The sequence below is a fragment of the Nomascus leucogenys genome, chromosome 11 (assembly GCF_006542625.1).
Source record: "Nomascus leucogenys isolate Asia chromosome 11, Asia_NLE_v1, whole genome shotgun sequence".
Taxonomy (NCBI): domain Eukaryota; kingdom Metazoa; phylum Chordata; class Mammalia; order Primates; family Hylobatidae; genus Nomascus; species Nomascus leucogenys.
Window position 1 is genome coordinate 25,013,462 of NC_044391.1, and position 19,034 is coordinate 25,032,495.

Genomic DNA, 19,034 nt, shown 5'->3' on the forward strand with positions numbered 1-19,034 from the left:
TGACCAGCCAGGCCACGGGTAGCCAGACAATAATCGACCTTAGGGTGTCCTTCGCATCCCGCTGGGCGGGTTCTGGGAGTAGAAGGCTGAGAAAGGGGAGTGTTGGGGAAGGAAGGAGTGGGACGATGTGTACTTTTCTCCCGGAACTGTAGTTCTATTGCCCCAACCTGGGCTCAGGTAGCGGCCAGTAAACTAGGAGACAGCCCTAAGGCTCGCGTCCGGGCCAGGCGGGTACCCCTAGTACTCTCTCCTCTCACCCCCATGGCTCTGCCGCAGCCGCCGCCGCCCGCCGGGGCGCGTGACCCGGTGACCCCGGAGCACTGGGCATCCGGACCCCCCTCGCAGGCGCAGCCGCTATTAAGGCAGGAGGCTAAAGAGGAGGAGGAAGGGGAGGAGACAGGCGTCCAGGGCGCTTGGGGAACCGGCACGGCGGAGCAGCGGCGGCGGGGCTGGGGGGAGGCCGCTGAGTCGGCCGCGGCCGAGGAGGGGCAGGCGGAGGTCGGGGGCGCCGCGGCCGCGGGGTCAGGTTCCCCGGCGGGAGGCGCGGGTGGCGGCCTAGGGAGCTGGCGGCCGCTCCTCGCCTGGCTGCAGCGGCGGCAGCCCCAGTGCTGCCCCTGTGCGGCGCCCCTTCCCCGCTCCGCCGCGCACTGTTGTCATGGAGGAACCAAGATGGCGGCTCTGGCCTACAACCTGGGCAAGCGGGAGATCAACCACTACTTCAGCGTGAGGAGCGCCAAGGTGCTGGCGCTGGTGGCCGTGCTGCTGCTCGCAGCGTGCCACCTCGCCTCCCGCCGCTACCGAGGTGAGCGGGCCCTCCCCCCTGCCCGGGCAGGCCGTGGTGGAGGCGGCGATGCGGCGGCTGGAGGCCGCCCCCGTCGCCGAACACACGCCCACGCGGCCTCCCGCCCGCCCGGCCCGCGGGGGAGGCGGTTCCCCCACGTGCCCCCAGGTGTCCCCAGCAGCGGGCCGGCGCCCGAGGCCCACTGAGTGGACCCCAGTGGGGGCCACCACAGGACAATGGCTGGTGGTTCTGGGCTCCCCGAGCCGCCCGCGCTGGGGTCGGGGGCGCCAACCCTGGACCTGGCCCAAGGTGCTGCTGAGGTCCGGCTCCTGAGCGGTCTGGGCTTGGGGAGACGCGCCAGACCAAGGGCTCGCGTGCAGGAAGTCGGACAGGCGGTCCTTGGGGGCAGCCCGGGGCGCATGAAGCCCAAGGCCGCCCTGCAAGGGGCACCGCTGCCAGGAGTGGGGTCGCAGGTCCTGCCTCTTAAGGGTCCGGCTCTTTAGCCTTTCTTTAATTTTGCCTCTGTCCTGTAACACCCAGTCTGGGCTGTTGGACAGCGGCAAGGGCCGCCCCCATTTTCCTTTGCCAAAAGGGCGACAGCTGGCAAAAGATGCCTGTGGCCAAATGGAAGAGGTGCCACCCAGCTTTTGTGATACAGAATCGTTTAAAGGCCTCGAAGTGCACACTTTTTACAAAGTTAAGGCACCAGAGCAGATTTTTGGAAAGAAGTTATGGGTTGACAGGCGTAAAGGTGGGCAGTTGAAAGCAAGTTGTAAGCAGTTTGAAAGCAGGCCTTGGCCATGGGTTTTGAAATTGGTGTAAAGGGGAAAAGGAAATATGACCTTATTTCAGAATGAATTATCTTTCAGTAATCAAGGGATATTTACTTGTCCTCGTTGACTGTTTTTTTTCCTTTGTAAAAATGTCACTGGGAGTGAGGCTAACAGGCAGAGAGAAATTAATAATGATAGGATCTTTTATTTTTGGCTCTTAATACTATCAAAGCCATTATCTGGACAGCTCTTGGTGACTGTGAGATTAATCAATCAGTCAAGATATAATGTGTAATGGACAGGTGCAGATTAGCGCTGTGCCCGTTTAACTTTACACCTACTTTGGCAAAATATCCATAAACGGGGTGCTGGAGTCTGCGCTGTATTCTCATCCCAGGAGATCTTTCAATTTCGGTCAGTTTTGCTACTTTATTTCTTCCAACTCCTGAGAATTAAAAATATTATACTCTAGAGCCATACTGGGTGAACAGCTTTTAGTATACTAAATTGATTTTAAAAAGTAGATTCTTTATAACCTTTTGGCCTCTCTCCAGCTCTCTCCAGATCACAGCCATATGACCTTGCAAGGCCTTGGTTTATCTACAATCACGTAAAACTAGCAATGTTGATGCATTGATTTGTGGTAGTTTTGAGGAACTATTTCTTTCAACTACTGTTAATCATTTTATGCCAATTTGGTATAAAAAACAGTAATTCAATTTATGTGATGGTAGTAGAGAGAAGTTTTATAACTACAGTACTGTTGTCCTAAGATAAACATCTAGTCCGCTTCCTTTTTTTTTGGTGCTTTTTATCTTTTGATAACCTTGGACTACTATTATTTTTAGATTATAGATTTCATCTTCTCAAGATCTGTCATCAGCAGGGAGAATAGAATGTCAGATGGGGACTTATGAGTCAGTGTAGCAATCTGGGCTTGTTTATAAAGTCTTCTCCAGAAGTAAGTCATCAGTTTCCACAGGTACTTTAGTGCCTTGAGTGAGAAGCAGTACACCTGGTGTGTGTACTTGCCCAGACTGAATGTCAAGAATTTGAGCTGAAGACTTTGGAAAAAATAAACATCTTACCAGGAACATCTTCATGCTTTGGCAGTATCAAACTGAGTCAGGTGCAGTGCCCTTCACACAAAGATAATCATACATTTGACTCACATTAATAACTCTTTAGGACAGAGGTGGCCAATCTTGGCTTCCGTGGGCCACATTGGAAGAAGAAGAACTGTCTTTGGGCCACACATAAAATTAACACTAATGATAGCTGATGAGCTTAAAAAAAATTGCAAAAAAATCTCGTATCGTTTAAAGAAAGTTTACAAATTTGGGCTGCATTCAAAGCCATCTTGGGCCTCCAGCAGCCCAGGCCACGGCTTGGAAAATCTTCCTTTAAAATAAGAAAGGATCTTACATTAGATGAAGGGAATTAGGCTGTATATTTGGATTTTGAATGTGTCAGTATGAGTGTGCTGAGGCAAGGTAGAGTGAATGCAGTTTGGATATACATATTCAGTATCTCTTGCTTTACAAACTACCGAAAGTAAAGGAAAGAATTATCCACTACAGAAAGTAAAGCTTGCTTGGCGAATACTGTGTGCTAACGTTGAGCACTTATATGTCAGGGACTGTTCTACTAAAGGTTTTACATGTTTTAACTCATTTTGTCTTTATAACCATTCTATGAGGTAGATACAATTACCATATTTCACCCCGCCACACACTATTTTTAACATCTCTGTAATCAGGGTGAGTCTTTAAAACTTTGATTGCATGTCAAAGTTTAATTGGTAACATTTTTTTCTTACTATGACATAAAATAATCATGTGTCTAATAATCAGTGGTCTTAGATTCAGTGAATTACAGTATTATTTCCATTTTAAATATGAAGCATGACAGATTAAATAAATTGCCTAAGGATACACAGTGACTGAGCTAGGATTTAGATCCCAGTTAGTCTGTCTCATGCCTTGTGTTACAGTCTTTCTCAGAACTTCTTAGACATTGGGGAGTATAGAAGATAGAGGGAGAAAGCATTTTCCAGGGAAGCATGGGTTAAACAACTTAGAAACAGTAATTCAGGCCGGGCGCAGTGTCTCACGCCTATAATCCCAGCACTTTGGGAGGCTGAGGCGGGTGGATCACCTGAGGTCAAGAGTTCAAGACCAGCCTGGCCAACGTGGTGAAACCGCTTCTTCAATTAGCCGGGCGTGGTGGTGGGCACCTGTAATCCCAGCTACTCAGGAGGCTGAGGCAGGGGGAATCACTTGAACCCAGGAGGCAGAGGTTGCAGTGAGCCAAGATCACATTCCAGCCAGGGCGACAGAGCAAGACTGTGTCTCAAAAAAAAAAAAAAAAAAAAAAAAAAAATCAACTTTATTGTACCAGCTAAGAGTTTTTCTATTTTTTTTTCCAGTCAGGAGGTAATTTTCTAAAAGTTGTTTGTGTAAAGCTTCAAAATCTGACCTGAGCCTACTTTTTGTTACCTGTGTTTTTTCCTTATTTTCCCCAAATTCCAGGTTCACAATCTAAACGTGCTTTGCCCATTTACACATCTCACAGTTATGTGATTTTCTCTGCCTGCAGTGACTTCTCTCTTGAAAGAAAGTATAGGTTTTTCCTTCAAGGCCTGGTTCAAATGTCACCCCCACAGCAGTAGGAATTAGCAGTTCAGTTCTGCCAGCAACTTACACATACTTATTGTGTTATATTGTAATAATTGGTATCTGCCTACCCACACAAACTGTTGAGCTTCCAAGAGTATCTTACTCATCTTTAAACCTTTAAATCATCAGAGCCTAACACACAATAGGAAATCCTTAAATAACTGTGGATAAATGGATTTCGAAGTCCTTATTTCCTTTTATGTTCTTTTGTGGCTTTAATTGAATTTCATGTTCTAATCTCAATTTTAGAAAGTAGGCGTTTTAAAATTATTAATATTATTTTCACATAATAGAATGACATTTTGAAAATAATTACTAACTATATTTTTTCCAAATGTTATCAATTTCTAACATTATGAATCTCAAAATGTCCATTATTTGATTACAGGTTAAAAATGTCATTTCTGTGACAAGTGGCCAATATCTGTAGCCGTAAGGATAGTTCCAATCTGGATAAATTTTAATTTTTTAAATTAAGTTAACTTCAAATGCCTTAATTTTGTTGAAATCAAATTCTTTTTTTTATCACTAAGCATATTAAATGCCAGTGCTAAATGATATTTGATGTTCTGTAGAAAAGTAAGTTGAAAGCTTCAGAAATCAGAGCAAGAAAGCAGCAGCTCTGGGTCTCTTAGCCTTTTCTTTCTTTGACTGTTAGAAAGATCCTGATCTTTATGATACCACTTGTAATGAGACTCTCCTTGCTTGTCTAACGATAAATTTTAATGGTGATTTTCAGCACAGACTAAAGTATAACTTGCTGTTTCTTAGGCAAACAAAATATTCTATGGACTATACTGTAAACTTCATGATCTGGTATTTTAATGGTTGGTAGTAGGAAACACACAGTTTTAGCAGGATGATTCAGTCTAAATTTAGGTGCAGTGGGCCAGAGATACTCTCTTCAAAGGAAAACATAAGTTGGGGTTTATGTGGGCCATCAGATGTTTCCTTTAGTTGTTACATTTTATTTTTCAGTTTGTTTTTGTTTGTTTGCTTTTAAGTATTTTTCTATCACAGAAAAATCATGCATAAAATTCTGAGATTGTAGATTGACAAACCAGAATGCTTATACTTAAGATAATAGAATAAAGAGGAAGACAGCCATTCATCCAGATAATCTTGGTGTTGGAGATAGCTGAAGTAGATAATCCTGTCTCTTTAGTTTCTTTTTGTGCGTGTGTGTTTCTTGCTTGATTTATCTGAGCGCTTGGCAACGTTTATCTCACATTAGTTGTGTTAAAATAGCTATCAAAATTATACTAGACAATTGAAAATAACCGAAGTTTTGTTTTGTTTTGTCTTTGGTAAATTTGGAAAGGAAAATATATGTCAACAGATACTTGTATATAGTGTGAATATTAGAGGTGGCACATTAAGATCTAGGTTTACATTTAGTGATTTGATTTTAAAAATTTTCCTTCCTGAGAAAAGAAAACTTGTTTTAGAGTATGAAATTTTATGGAGTTTTTTCTGGATCAGGTTAATTTATTTTAATCAGGTTATAATAGTAGTAGTAATTTATTATTACTACTATTTTTATTTTGCTGACATACAAAAAAGTCATTCTCTTTTTGCTTTTACAGTTGTCTACTTAGCAATCCTTTGTATTAGATTCTGTTAAAATAACTGGTACAGTTCCTGTCTTTTGACTGGACCCTAGCTGATATGATACAGACACATATGGATTAATTTCAGATACAAACCTTGTAAAAAACATCTTTGCATTATGAAATGTGTTAAGTCATCATCAACTAACATTCATTAGCAAATTAAGAATTTCTTCCATGGAAAGCTCAGTATTCTCTAAAATACTGTGTTTATAATGCCTTTGGGTTAGTGACAACTTCAAATCTTATTTTGCTATGGTGTTTTTTTTTTTTTTTTTTGATACGGTTCATCAGATTAGAGCTATTGTTTTCCATCAACTCAACAACTGAGAAACAAGATGTGGGTAATAGTATTGACTGGAGGCAAAAAAAGTTGTTTGCATTTTAGACACGTTTTCTGGGGAGAAACAACTGGTTATTTTGAGATACTGGTATGGTGTTTCCATCTTTAAAAACATATTGGTAACCCATATAGATGCATAATCCCAGACACTGAAGTGTGATTAAGGTGTGTTTCTGTCTAGGCTTTTAATTAAAAGACAAAAGACAAATAACAACACCCCCCTCCCCCCAGAAAAGGGGAGGGGAGAAAGAAAACAGAAAAGAAAAAGAAGAAAACCTTAAAGGATTAACACCTAGTTATTTACAACTTACAACTTTTTAAAAAAATAGATGTTTTGCTAACTTTTAACTTGGTTTAATAGATTTAAAGAGAAATGCTATAAATATGGAATTTTCACCTTAATTTTAAACATTTACTAGGTTTTAATAAGATTTTACCATATGGCCATTATAAAAGAATGCTACAGAAATGCTATTTGTAGAAAAATAACTTGTGTGTTTCTACAGTTTTTTACTCATCCTTAGTTATTTATGTAGCCTAATTTTGTTTTTTAGAACTAGAATTAGTTTTTAATAATTGGGGAAAATGAAGAACTAATTATTTGTAGTTTACTTAGAGACAGGTTATTAAAAAATCTTTGAAATACAAAAAAAAAAAAACTGCTCAGGCCGCATATATAGTTAACACAAATTTAATAATTGATATCCTGCTTTCCTTAACCAGTTTCCCATCAATAAGATAATGCAACATTTTAACTTTTCCTTCCTGTTCTACTTTAGAATTTATGACATAGGAAACAACAACACTTTCAATATTTATGCATACTTGTCTTACATTTGTATCACCTTTTGTCTGTATTTTGGCTAGATAATGAGTAACTAGATTGAGAAAAGAGATGTGTTCTTCTACTTTAAATATCTTTGTGTCTTCCTTATCTCTACCCTGAAATGCTCAATATCCTTTTTGTTCTGCAGTATTCTTCCTCCCAGACTCCTTAGCCTGACTTTAACTAAATGTCAAGTATAACTTGCTATTGACTATTAATAAAGAACTGGAGATTAAATTAAATAATATTTTATTATATCCCCATAGTTAACCTAAACATCTCATTCTGCCCCCCCACACACCCCCGTCCCACCCCATTCATTTGACATGTTTGAGCTTAAATGCCTCCAAACTCTGTTTTAACCCCTTTGGTCATGTATGTACAGTAAAATGCCCAAAAGTGTAGAGCGACTCTTTGTCTCAATTTACCTGGGACTGAGGAGTTTCCTAGTTTACGGAACTTTCTGTTTAAAACTAGGTCTCCAGGTATGCTGATGCACTATGTATTATAGTAGTTGAATAGGAAGTCATTTCCAAAGTCTTGTCTTTTATCCCTTAAACTTTTTTTTTTTTTTTTTTTTAATGAGACAGAGTCTCGTTCTGTCACCCAGGCTGGAGTGCAGTGGCATGATCTTGGCTCACTGCAACCTCTGCCTCCAGGGTTCAAGCAATTCTCATGTCTTGGCCTCCCAAATAGCTGGGACTACAGATGTGCGCCACCATATCCGGCCAATTTTTGTATTTTTAGTAGGGATGGGGTTTCACCATGTTGGCCAGGCTGGTCTTGAACTCTCGACCTCGAGTGATCTGCCCCCCTAGGCCTCCCAAAGTGCTGGGATTACAGGCGTGAGCCACCGTGCCTGGCCTCCCTTAAACTTTTCATTCTCAGCTATAAGTAGAAGTGATATTCAGATGTAAAGGCTAATTTAAGGTTGAGGTGATGTCCCCGGAAAGAAAACCTGAAGCAGAAGGAACTGCCAAAGCAGGGAACGTATCATTTAGGAGTTAGGTGAAGTATAAGCCATCAGTGGCTCTTGTCCTCTTGAATATTAATGTATTAATATTTACCATGTTTCTCATGAATGGGAAATGTGAACCTGGATGGTATAGTGAAACAGGGAAAACTCTACTTTTTTATTTCAAGGAACTTATATAGGGTCAAGATAGCTGATGTGTAAAATTTTAACTATTGTTTACAACACTGTTGTGTTTAACTGTTCTAGGCAATGATTCGTGTGAATACCTTCTCTCAAGTGGCAGATTTCTTGGAGAGAAAGTTTGGCAACCTCACAGTTGTATGATGCATAAATACAAAATCAGGTAACATTTCTTCATTCTGTTGTTTTCTTTTTCAGCGTGGATCTTAATATGTAGTGGAGAGGGATTGGTGAAACAGTACTTTTCTTCTCTATGTTGGGGTAGACTTGCTGACTGAGTGTAGGGCTGATTGCAAATGAAGATTTCCCTGCCCACTAAGGTTTTAGGGAAGGGCTTTGGCCAATCTGCTTTATCTCAGGTGTGTGATAACTAGGCCTAAGGCAATAACCCTTGAGCAAAAGACTCTTGCTCTGGCACCTGGATACCTATCTTATGGAGTTATTCTAAGGATTAAGAGATAGTAGATATAAAGCACCTAATACAGTTAGAGTACATCTTAAACATGTAATGAATGGAGCTATTACAGAGAGTTAACTGATTACAGGAACGTGGAGTGGTAAGTTAAACAAACCTGGCCACCCGCTTATAAAGCAATATAATGATATGTGTAATAATCTGGATCAACTTTCTTCAAAAACCGTGTGCTTTGAAATGCCAGTATGGCTGATTTTACTTATTTTAATTAATTTTTCTTTGTTGCTTTCAGTGAAGCAAAGAACTGCCTTGTAGATAAACATATTGCATTTATTGGAGATTCCAGAATTCGTCAGTTGTTTTATTCTTTTGTAAAAATAATTAATCCCCAATTCAAAGAAGAAGGAAATAAGGTAAAATTTGTCTATTCCCTTCTGTAGAGTGTTTTAGAAGTTAACCAGCTGAATAGTGACAGGAGGAATGTGTCTCTCCAGATTGAATAGGAGCTGAAAAAATTTTACTTTGATTTTCAGAAAGGTTGGGGAAAAAGAGGGATGACTTGCTTTAATGAGGGAGATGACAAAAAGAAGTGGTGGCTAAAACATTGGCAAGCTTTTTATGATAATAACCTAAACTTTTAGTTTTCAGAAATAATAAATTCTTACCATGGAAAAACTTTTAAGTTTCCTTAGAAGACAAAGAGAAAATATCACCCCTTATTCTCCTGTTAGTATTTTTCTATGCTTCTTTTTGCTCATCTCTTTTTTTAAAAAAAATACTAGTAATCTTTTAATATGTGCAATTTTATATCTTGCTTTTTTCTTCACCACTTATTCACCATTATATAATCAACTTAAGTATCTTCTTAATGGCAACTAATATTATTGAGTGGATATAATGTAATTTTATATAATTTTCCGCTTTTTAAAGCTTTTTGTAGTTTTCTTATTTAATTTTGCAGTTAAAAAAGACATTTTAAATTACTTCTTTGTGTGAAAACGTTGCTTTTTAAATTATTTCCTTAGGGTGGAATCTAAAATTCAAATATTAGGTTAAAGAACATAAACATTTAAAAATTATTAATTATGCTGCAAAATTCTTTAAATTTATACTAATTAGCAATATATTTTGGGGCTTAATTTTCTGCAAACTTTCTGGCATTGGGTGATCATGCTGTAAATTAAAACAGCAGTGCAATAAATTTCTGTTACTGATTTTGTTAGGAAATTTGTTTAAAAAATATAACTTTGAAAACTAACAAGGATTTTCTTTGTATATATTAATTAGTTCATTATTTTTTGGTGAATTATCTCATCATATCTTCTGTTTATACCTTTTTAAGTGATCCCAGAGTCTAATCATCGTCTTCAAATACCATGTGATTGGGGGAGAGGAATAGCAAAGGGGGGAAAGTCGAATACACGAAAGTTTAGAATTGTGAGGGGAGTAGCTCATGAATTTATGAAAATCTGCTTCTGGTAAAGAGTTGAAAACTTGGAGCCTTCACAGCTAAGTAGTTATTAACATAGTGATGATGATACCAGGTCCTAAATCTTTAGCAGCTATTCCATGTGAGAATGAAAATAATGGAAACAAACGATACAGTCAACTTTTCATTTTATTTGCTATCTGTATTTTCCATTTGCATTTATAGATGTGAAATTATAGAGAAGACTCAGAACTATTTAACATGAAATTATTACAATTTAAAGTGAAAAATTTTAAATAAACTTCTTAATAATTAAAAAAAATTTTTTAATAGAGATGAGGTCTCACTATGTTTCCCAAGCTGGTCTTAAACTTCTGAGCTCAAGCAATTCTTCCATCTTGGCCTCCCAAAGTGCTGGAATGACAGGCATGAGCCACTGTGCCCAGCCATTAGTAAACTTTTAAAAAGTAGAGAGATTTCTGATTACTATGAAGGTTTTAATATTTCTTGGCTTAAAGTTGCATGACTTTCTAAAAATTTGAATAATGGATTTGACAATAGGTAGTTGGAAAAAGCTATAATGGTTTAGTCTGCAGCCAAAAGTAGATACAATATGGTACATTGTTTCTGAGCCCTAGTTACAACACTTAGGTTTCCAGTTTTTATAGTCTAGAATGCCCAGTTATCCCAAGATTATCAAATGAGATATTAGACAAGATTAATTTATATGCATTTAAAAGGAAACAAAGATAGTGTGTCCCAGTCTTAAAGAGACAGTTTTCAAGAAAATATTTAATTCAAGCTGCTAGTGGAGCATTTGCCAAATTATGTGTTACCTTGTCTCTGCACACCTTGAGGACAGAAATTACATATCATCATTATTATTTTTAAATATATTTCTTGTACCTAGCATAATCTGGCATATTATAAAAGCTTATTAATTTTATTTAAAGCCTGGTATGAGTATGTCTGGGTAGAATAGGAATATTGAAGATAATTCTTTGTTTGAATTTGATTTCTTTTGTGTATTGAGGCAAATTTTTTAAAAAAGAGACTTTAGAGGTGAATGTTTTCAAACTATGCTTTGTGGGAGACTAGTTCTGTGAGAAGCTTTGGTCAAATAAATTTGGGCAGAGCTAGATATCATATATCCCTCTTAGATAGTTTTAATTTAGGCTGGGATATTAAAAACTTGAGAAGTCTTACAATAAAAAAATCCATTTTGTGTTGCTTCCAGCCATAGGGCAGGTTAGATACTCTGGGGGCTCTTTCTACGTCAAACCAACTGGAGCCTAGGTTTAAAAAATACTGTTGATGGACTGGGTGCGGTGGCTCACGCCCGTAATCCCAACACTTTGGGAGGCTGAAGCAGGCAGATCACGAGGTCAAGAGATGGAGACCATCCTGGCCAACATGGTGAAACCCCATCGCTACTAAAAATACAAAAATAAGGCTGGGCGTGGTGGCTCATGCCTGTAATCCCAGCACTTTGGGAGGCCGAGGTGGGCGGATCACCTGAGGTCAGGAGATCGAGACCATCCTGGCCAACATGGTGAAACCCCATCTCTACTAAAATGCAAAAAATTAGCTGAGTGTGGTGGCATGTGCCTGTAGTCCTAGCTACTCGGGAGGCTGAGAGGCAGGAGAATTACTTGAACCCAGGAGGTGGAGGTTGCAGTGAGCTGAGATCGTGCCACTGCACTCCAGCCTGGCAACAGAGTGAGACTGTCTCAAAAAGAAAAAAAAAAAAAAGAATAGTAGCATTAAAGTTGTGAAAGTAAGTTTCAACCTAGAATTGTAGACCTGGGATTAAAATTTCTGTGTTCCTTAGATGTATTATAGGACATTCTCAGATATATAAAAATGATGAGGTTTTACTACAAAATAGACTTAACACTAAAGTAATTTCTGAAAGATAACCATCAGGAATGAGGGAAATGTTCAGAAAAAAATTATCTGAAATATAAAAAGCAATGGTTTAAGAAAATAGTAAAAATGTATATAAATCTAAACAATGTTTGTATAAAATAATAATATCTTTTGCACTTAGTGAAAAGACATAACTGGCTAATAATAGCATATATGTCAAGGGTAAATGATAACAATTAAAGTGTTCTAATGTACTCTATATTCTCTAAAATATAGTTTTTTTTAAAAACTTAAGTTAAAGATGCACAGTAAAACTTCAAGAATAAGGACCGAAAGAATAGAATTAGAATGTATAAATTTCAACCAGAAGAATAAAAAAATTAAGCAAAAACCAAACTCATCTAATGCCAAATGTGTATTTTATACACATGCATGTACCATACATATACATATGATATACATATGCACACACATTTATATGTCTATGTAAAAAGCTGTTTTTGCATATATTATCCATATATGAAAAAGCTACATATATGTGGCAGGGAGGATAGAAATTAAAAAGTGAGATGGTAAAGCCAGGCACGGTGGCTCATGCCTGTAATCCCAGCACTTTGGGAGGCCAAGGCGGGTGGATCACGAGGTCAGGAGATCGAGACCATCCTGGCTAACACGGTGAAACCCCATCTCTACTAAAAACACAAAAAATTAGCCGGGCGTAATGGTGGGCACCTGTAGTCCCAGCTATCGGGAGGCTGAGGCAGGAGAATGGCGTGAACCTGGGAGGCGGAGCTTGCAGTGAGCCAAAATTGCGCCACTGCACTCCAGCCTGGGCGACAGAGTGAGACTCCATTTCAAAAAAAAAAAAGAATAAGATGGTAAAAACATTTATAGTCAAAATAAATGCAAGTAGCCTAAACTTGTGAGCTAAACACAGATTTTCAGATTGCTCTTAAAGAGAACTTTCTGCTGCTTAAAAAGACATACTTAAAATTAAAAGGACATGGAAAGGTTTTAATTAAAAATGAAAAAGGATTCACCAGATAAATACTAAAGAAAGTTAAGTCATATTAGTATAAGGTAAATGATTTTAAGGCAAAAGCATTTTCAGGGATACAGAAAGTCACTTTCTAATGACAAAGAGTTCAGATAACTAAGATTTTAAACTTGTAGGCATCTAATAAATTAGCCTTAAAATTTATAAAGCAAAAATGTAACTACAAGGAGAAATTGGCAAATTCTCACTCATAGTGGGAGAATTGCATACTGCTCTCAATTAATGATAGGACAAGCAAATAAAACTAGTAAACATATAGTAGAGCATTAACATGCTTGATTCTATAAGCTTATAGCTCAGTAATTTAGAAAATATACTTTACAGTCAGGGAATATGTTTGTTTGAAGCACACGTGGAACTTTTAAATTATTTTTATTTTTACTTTTTTTTTGAGACGGAGTCTCGCTCTGTTGCCCAGGCTGGAGTGCAGTGGTGTGATCTCAGCTCACTGCAAGCTCTACCTCCCGGGTTCACGCCATTCTCCCGCCTCAGCCTCCCCAGTAGCTGGGACTACAGGCGCCTGCCACCACGCCCAGCTAATTTTGTTTCTGTGTTTTTAGTAGAGATAGGGTTTCACCGTGTTAGCCAGGATGGTCTCGATCTCCTGACCTCGTGATCCGCCCGCCTCGGCCTCCCAAAGTGCTGGGATTACAGGTGTGAGCCACTGCACCTGGCCAACTTTTTATTTTTAACGTGTATTACACCATTAAGCAAGTTCCAACAATATCAGAGAATTGGTGTCATTCTTTCTTTAAGGTAAGTTACTTTATATCAAACTTAACCTGATAAAAATTCTAGAAGCCTACAGTAAATGTTCTTAATGGTGAAATGTCAGACGTATTTCCATTAAAATCAGGAAAAAGACAAGGATGTTCATTACTGCTGCTTCTGTTCAACATTGTATTAGAGATTCTAGCCGAAAAAGGTAATCTAAAGATGTAAGCATTGGGAAGAAATAAACTTAGGAGTTCATATGATACAATTCTCTACATAGAAAATCCCAAAAAATTTATAGAAAATTTACTAGAAGTAATAAAGATTTCAATAAGGTAGCTGATAATAAGATGTACGTACAAAAATTGTGATACCTCAACAAAGCTGTTAAAAATTAACACATATCTACATGCCAACAATGTAAAGTTCTAAAGGCTTTTAAAATATACTGTGTGCAATGGTAACGGCAACAGCTATATGTTACATAGGAATAAACAGCAAATGTGGAAGATCTGTATGCAGAAAAGCCATAAAAGTTTATTGGAAGACAGTTCCAAACGACATAATTAGATGGAATATAATATACTGTTTCCTTGGATGGGAAGACTCAGTATTGTAAAGATGTCAGTTATTCCCAAACTGATCTGTAGGTTCAGTGTAATTCCAACAAAATCCTAACAATTTGTTGTGCAACTTTACTGATGGATTCTAAATTTTTTATAGAAGGGCAGCAGACCAAGAATAACTACAACAAATCTGAAGAACAAGATAGAAAGGATTTGTTCTGCAATATCAAGATTTAATTTTACCTTGTAGTAATTAAAACAGTGTGGTATTGGTATAGAGTTGAACAAAGAAACCATTAGAATAGACTATAGAGCTCTAAAATAGAAACATGCATATAAAATGACTTTAAAGGTAACAGAAATGCCATTGATGATCCCTGGGGAAAGGAAGGTCTGTTCAGTTAATGCTGCTAAGGCAATTAGCACATGGTAAAAGTTGAAATTGGATTCCTACCTCACACCATCGAGTAAAATCATTTCTAGATGGATAAGTTTAAACTTAAATATGAAAGTAAAAAATATGAAACCTTTAGAAATAGAAATAAAATGTAGGAGGATATCTTCATTATCTCAAGGTAGGGAAACATCTCTTACATAAGAAACAAAAAGTGCTAACCGTAAAATAAAAGATAAATTCACATACCTTAAGATAAAGAGTATCTGTTCACCAAAAGATACCTTAAAGAAAAAAGATAAGCCACAAATTGAGAAAAGATAATTTACAACATATATTCAAGAAATATCAGAAACTGCAAATTAATGAAAAAGATAACCCAGTAGACAAAAGGTGGGGGTCAGGGAGCATGGCCAGGCATTTTACTGAAGTGGAAGTGAGATTTTTTTATACCTACTATAATGGCAGAAATTAAATCTGACAATGGCAAGAAATATGAAAACAGACCAGATGTATTAGGCTGTGTACCAGTAGATGTCTTAGAAACTGCTAGTGAGAGTGTAAATTGTTACAAATACTCCAGAAAATAATTTGCATTATCATTTGATGGTGAACATTTTTATGGCCTATGGATCTATGGAACAATTAGGGAAATTCTTACTCTTTTGTTAAGAGACATATCCAAGAAGATAACCATTAGTGCTGTTTATAATCTAGATAGTAATGTATCGGTTGACCTGTACTCTACAAAAATAGTAAATGTGATACTTGATGTTAATAAAAATAGTATTGATAAAATAAACTGATATCTACAAGTTTTTAAAGGCTAGGGAATGTTCTAGGTTATATGAGATTAAGAGATGTGACAACTAATTGTAACACGATTTTAATTGGATTGTAGATTAAAATAGAGCTATATAAACGATATTCTTGAGAAATTGGAAAAAACTGAATATGGACTGTGTATTAAATGAGATAATATTTTATCGTTGTCAAATTCCTTATGTAAGAGAACGTTCTTATGGGTATGTGCTTAAAGAGATACATGCTTAAGTATTTAAGGGTGAAATGTTATGACTTCTTTAATGAACTTTCACATAGTTCAGCAAAAGAGAAAAACTATAGAATATGTATGTGTAGAGAGGGAGAAAGATAAAGCTGGTATGGGAAGTGTTAACAGTTGGTAAAAGGTTTTGGATGTTCATTTAATTCTGTCAGCTTTGCTATAAGATTGAAAATTTTTAAAATTAAAAGTTGGAGAGAAAGCCAACAACATTAAATAATGTATCATTTAAAGATGCATATTTATGTGACAAAAACTAAAGAAAGTTTTTAAAACAAAGTATAAACACACAATTCAGGAGAGTGGTTTACTTTGGGTGAAGCAGGGAGTTAAGATAGGGAAAAGACCACATATGTGGTTCAGTGTGTTGGCAATGCTCTGATCTGTATCATGGATTCATGAGTGTTTATTTAGTTCTACTGTGCTTTGTGATTTTCATATATGACTTTTTTGTATATATCAAACATTATATTAAAAAAGGAAAAAGAAGAAAGAGATCAAGTTGCATTAACTACTGTATGCAAAGTAAGACAAAGAAAGTTCATGACATTATTTTTCTGAGGACAAATTTTTAAAAGGTTGAGGATGGGGTAGAAGGAGGAAAACACCTGTGTGATTTTGTTTGACCCAGTATATCCCAGATTTATTTCACCAAAGAAACTTACCTTAAAGTTTCATTGAATTAATAGTCTCAAGACTCCTTTTGGAAAGTGATGTTTTAGAAGCATCAACAAGCATCTAAAAAGTTAACCTGTTGATAGAACAAATTTTGTTTCATGGAGATTTCAGTATAAATACTATTGGTCTGTTTGAATTAATGAAAACATTTCAACTTTGATTTTAGCAACAGCATTAGCTTCTTACTGACCACCTTTACCCCTTTCCCACCTACGATTTCTATTTTTGAAAGGAATGCCATTCTTTATGTAGAACATTTGGTTACAAGAAGTAGTGTTCACATTTCAATTTTTTCTACAAATATGGACTATTTATATACTGTTTTCAAAGTGAAACCTATAATAACCTAGAGTCATGTTCATCCATTCCTGTCAGTCAGGGCCTATACTAGTACACTGGTGAGAATGGACTAGATGTTGCTACAGCAACAAACCGCTCTAACGTCTTAACAAAACAGAAGTTCTTGCTTAGCGTTGCATGTCCTAGGTGGGCTGGCAACAGGCTTTGCTCCACACAGTCATTCAGCAGTTCCTACTACTGGAATTTTTACTATCTTCTAGAGTATCTTGGAATATTCAGCTTCCTGAGTCTGTGCATCAGTTAAGTTAGAGACTAGAGAATTGCCTTGGGAAATTCAGCCTGGAAGTGGCGTATGTCACATATATCCACATCGCATTAGCCAAAACTAGCCGTGTGGCTCTGCCTAACTGGAAGGGCCTCAGGAAATGAAGGGAAGCAGTCCGTTTCTGAGATAAATAATAATACAAGTGCTGGGCACGGTGGCACATGCCTTGTAATCCCAGCACTTTGGGAGGCTGAGGTGAGTGGATCACTTGAGCCCAGGAGTTTAAGACCAGCTGGGCAATGTGGCAAAACCCAGTTGCTACAAAAAATTTTTTTTAAAAATTAGCCAGGCATGGTGGCGTGCACCTGTGGTCCTAGCTACTTGGGAGGCTGAGGTGGGAGGATTGCTTAAGCCCAGGAGGCGGAGGTTGCAATAAACCGAGATTGCGCCTCTGTACTACAGCCCAGGCAACAGAGTGAGACTCTGTCTCAGAATAACAAACAAAATCAAATCAAACAAAAAATAGTAATACTGGAACTAAATTGGAATCCTGGCAATCTTGGCAAAAGGTAATTTATATAGACATGTTTATGTATGTTTGCTGTTGAAATTTTATCTTTGAACTATATCTTAGATGTTGAAAATCACATGTAGACAATTTAACTAGTGTCACTTACTTTGTTATGTTCTATGTCAGTTTTTTCCCCTTCGGGTTGAATGTATAGATAATTGAGATTTGGTGTGTAAAAATAAATCAGCAAAAATATGCATAAAAATAAATCAACAAAGCAGCTAAATGGGGCATTTTTTATATAAATGTAATCTATACATTAATGTTTCTCTGTCTCCTTTTATGGCAGCATGAAAACATTCCTTTTGAAGACAAGACTGCATCAGTTAAAGTGGTAAGTTCATGTAATAGTAAGCTAGATGTTACAATGTTGAAACTATATTCATTGGTTAATTGAACATACTAAGTATATTTCAATGTATTCTTGAGAGTAGATAAGAATATTAGGATAGTGGAATAAAAGTTTGTGTGAGTTGTTTTATGTAATGGTCTCAAAATTTTATTTGGAAAAAATAATCTTGCACATGAATTTGAAACCAGTATGTGTTCTGGGTTAATGTCCATAAAAGAATATATGTGAATTTTCTGAATTCCCAATCAGTGAGAATTCAGTGAGGATCAAGACAAAAATGGCCTTGACCTAATGAAGATTGCAGGTCTTTATAGTCCTCTGCATGCAAATACAAGTGGGACTAGGATGGCAGAAAAGAAAAAGAGGGGCAATGGGAATGTACAGAGCAAGGAACTGAAAGTCATTTTCCTCCCTGCAGAAGTGATATTTTAACTGAGGCTCCAAAAATAAGTAAGTTAGGCAGGCTCAGTGGAAGAGTTTGTGAGCATTATAGACAGAAGGAATAGTATGTGTAAAGTCCTAGAGAAAAAGGAGAACATAGAGCATTCCAAGAGCTGACTGAGGACCAAAAGGGAGAGCAAGGGTACAAGTGGCAGGAGAAAAGGCAGAAGGGACAGGTGGAGATCCTGCACTTTCTTAGCAACTTATAGGATTTTAGATTTTATTCTGAGGGCAGTAGAAAGTCTCTGAATACTTAAGCAGGGGCGTGGCAAGATCAGATTTAAGTTTTTAAAAGATTGCTCTGGCTAAAATGTGGACAGTAAGTTAGAGGAAGACAAAAATGGATTCAAGGAGAACTATTGTAAGACTTGCCAAATTAAGATAGGAATTGAAGATGTCTTGGACAAGGTAGCGTTTTACTTTTAAGTACTCTGTAAGAGAATGTTAATGTTTATTTTGAATGGTGGAATTAAGAGTTTCTTCGACTTTTGTTTTACTTTTAAGTACTCTGTAAGAGAATGTTAATGTTTATTTTGAATGGTGGAATTAAGAGTTTCTTCGACTTTTTCTTTACTTCTAATATTTCTCTTTTAGGATTTTCTGTGGCAGCCTGAAGTTAATGGTTCTATGAAACAGTGTATCAAAGTGTGGACTGAGGTCTGTATTTAAAAAACATAGGCATTTTTTTTTTTTTTTAAGCAGCCAAATGTTAAAAGTCCACAAGCATATTTTTCTTCCCTTTACTCACTTGTC

General features: G+C 37.5%; 1 protein-coding gene across 2 annotated transcripts in view; it reads left to right on the top strand.

Moving 5' to 3' along the window:
• The first annotated feature begins 344 nt into the window (after positions 1-344).
• The window catches only part of CASD1 (CAS1 domain containing 1), a 49,256-nt gene continuing 30,566 nt past the window's right edge, over positions 345-19,034 (top strand). The window contains exons 1-5 of one of the 2 annotated variants that reach the window (XM_030822096.1): positions 345-802; positions 8,234-8,330; positions 8,875-8,995; positions 17,778-17,822; positions 18,876-18,938. In XM_030822096.1, the coding sequence (XP_030677956.1) occupies positions 670-802; positions 8,234-8,330; positions 8,875-8,995; positions 17,778-17,822; positions 18,876-18,938 (459 nt within the window). In that variant the 5' untranslated portion in view covers positions 345-669. Of the gene's footprint in view, positions 803-8,233; positions 8,331-8,874; positions 8,996-13,577; positions 13,694-17,777; positions 17,823-18,875; positions 18,939-19,034 lie in introns of those variants that run through there. The other variant, XM_030822097.1, reaches the window with a different exon arrangement.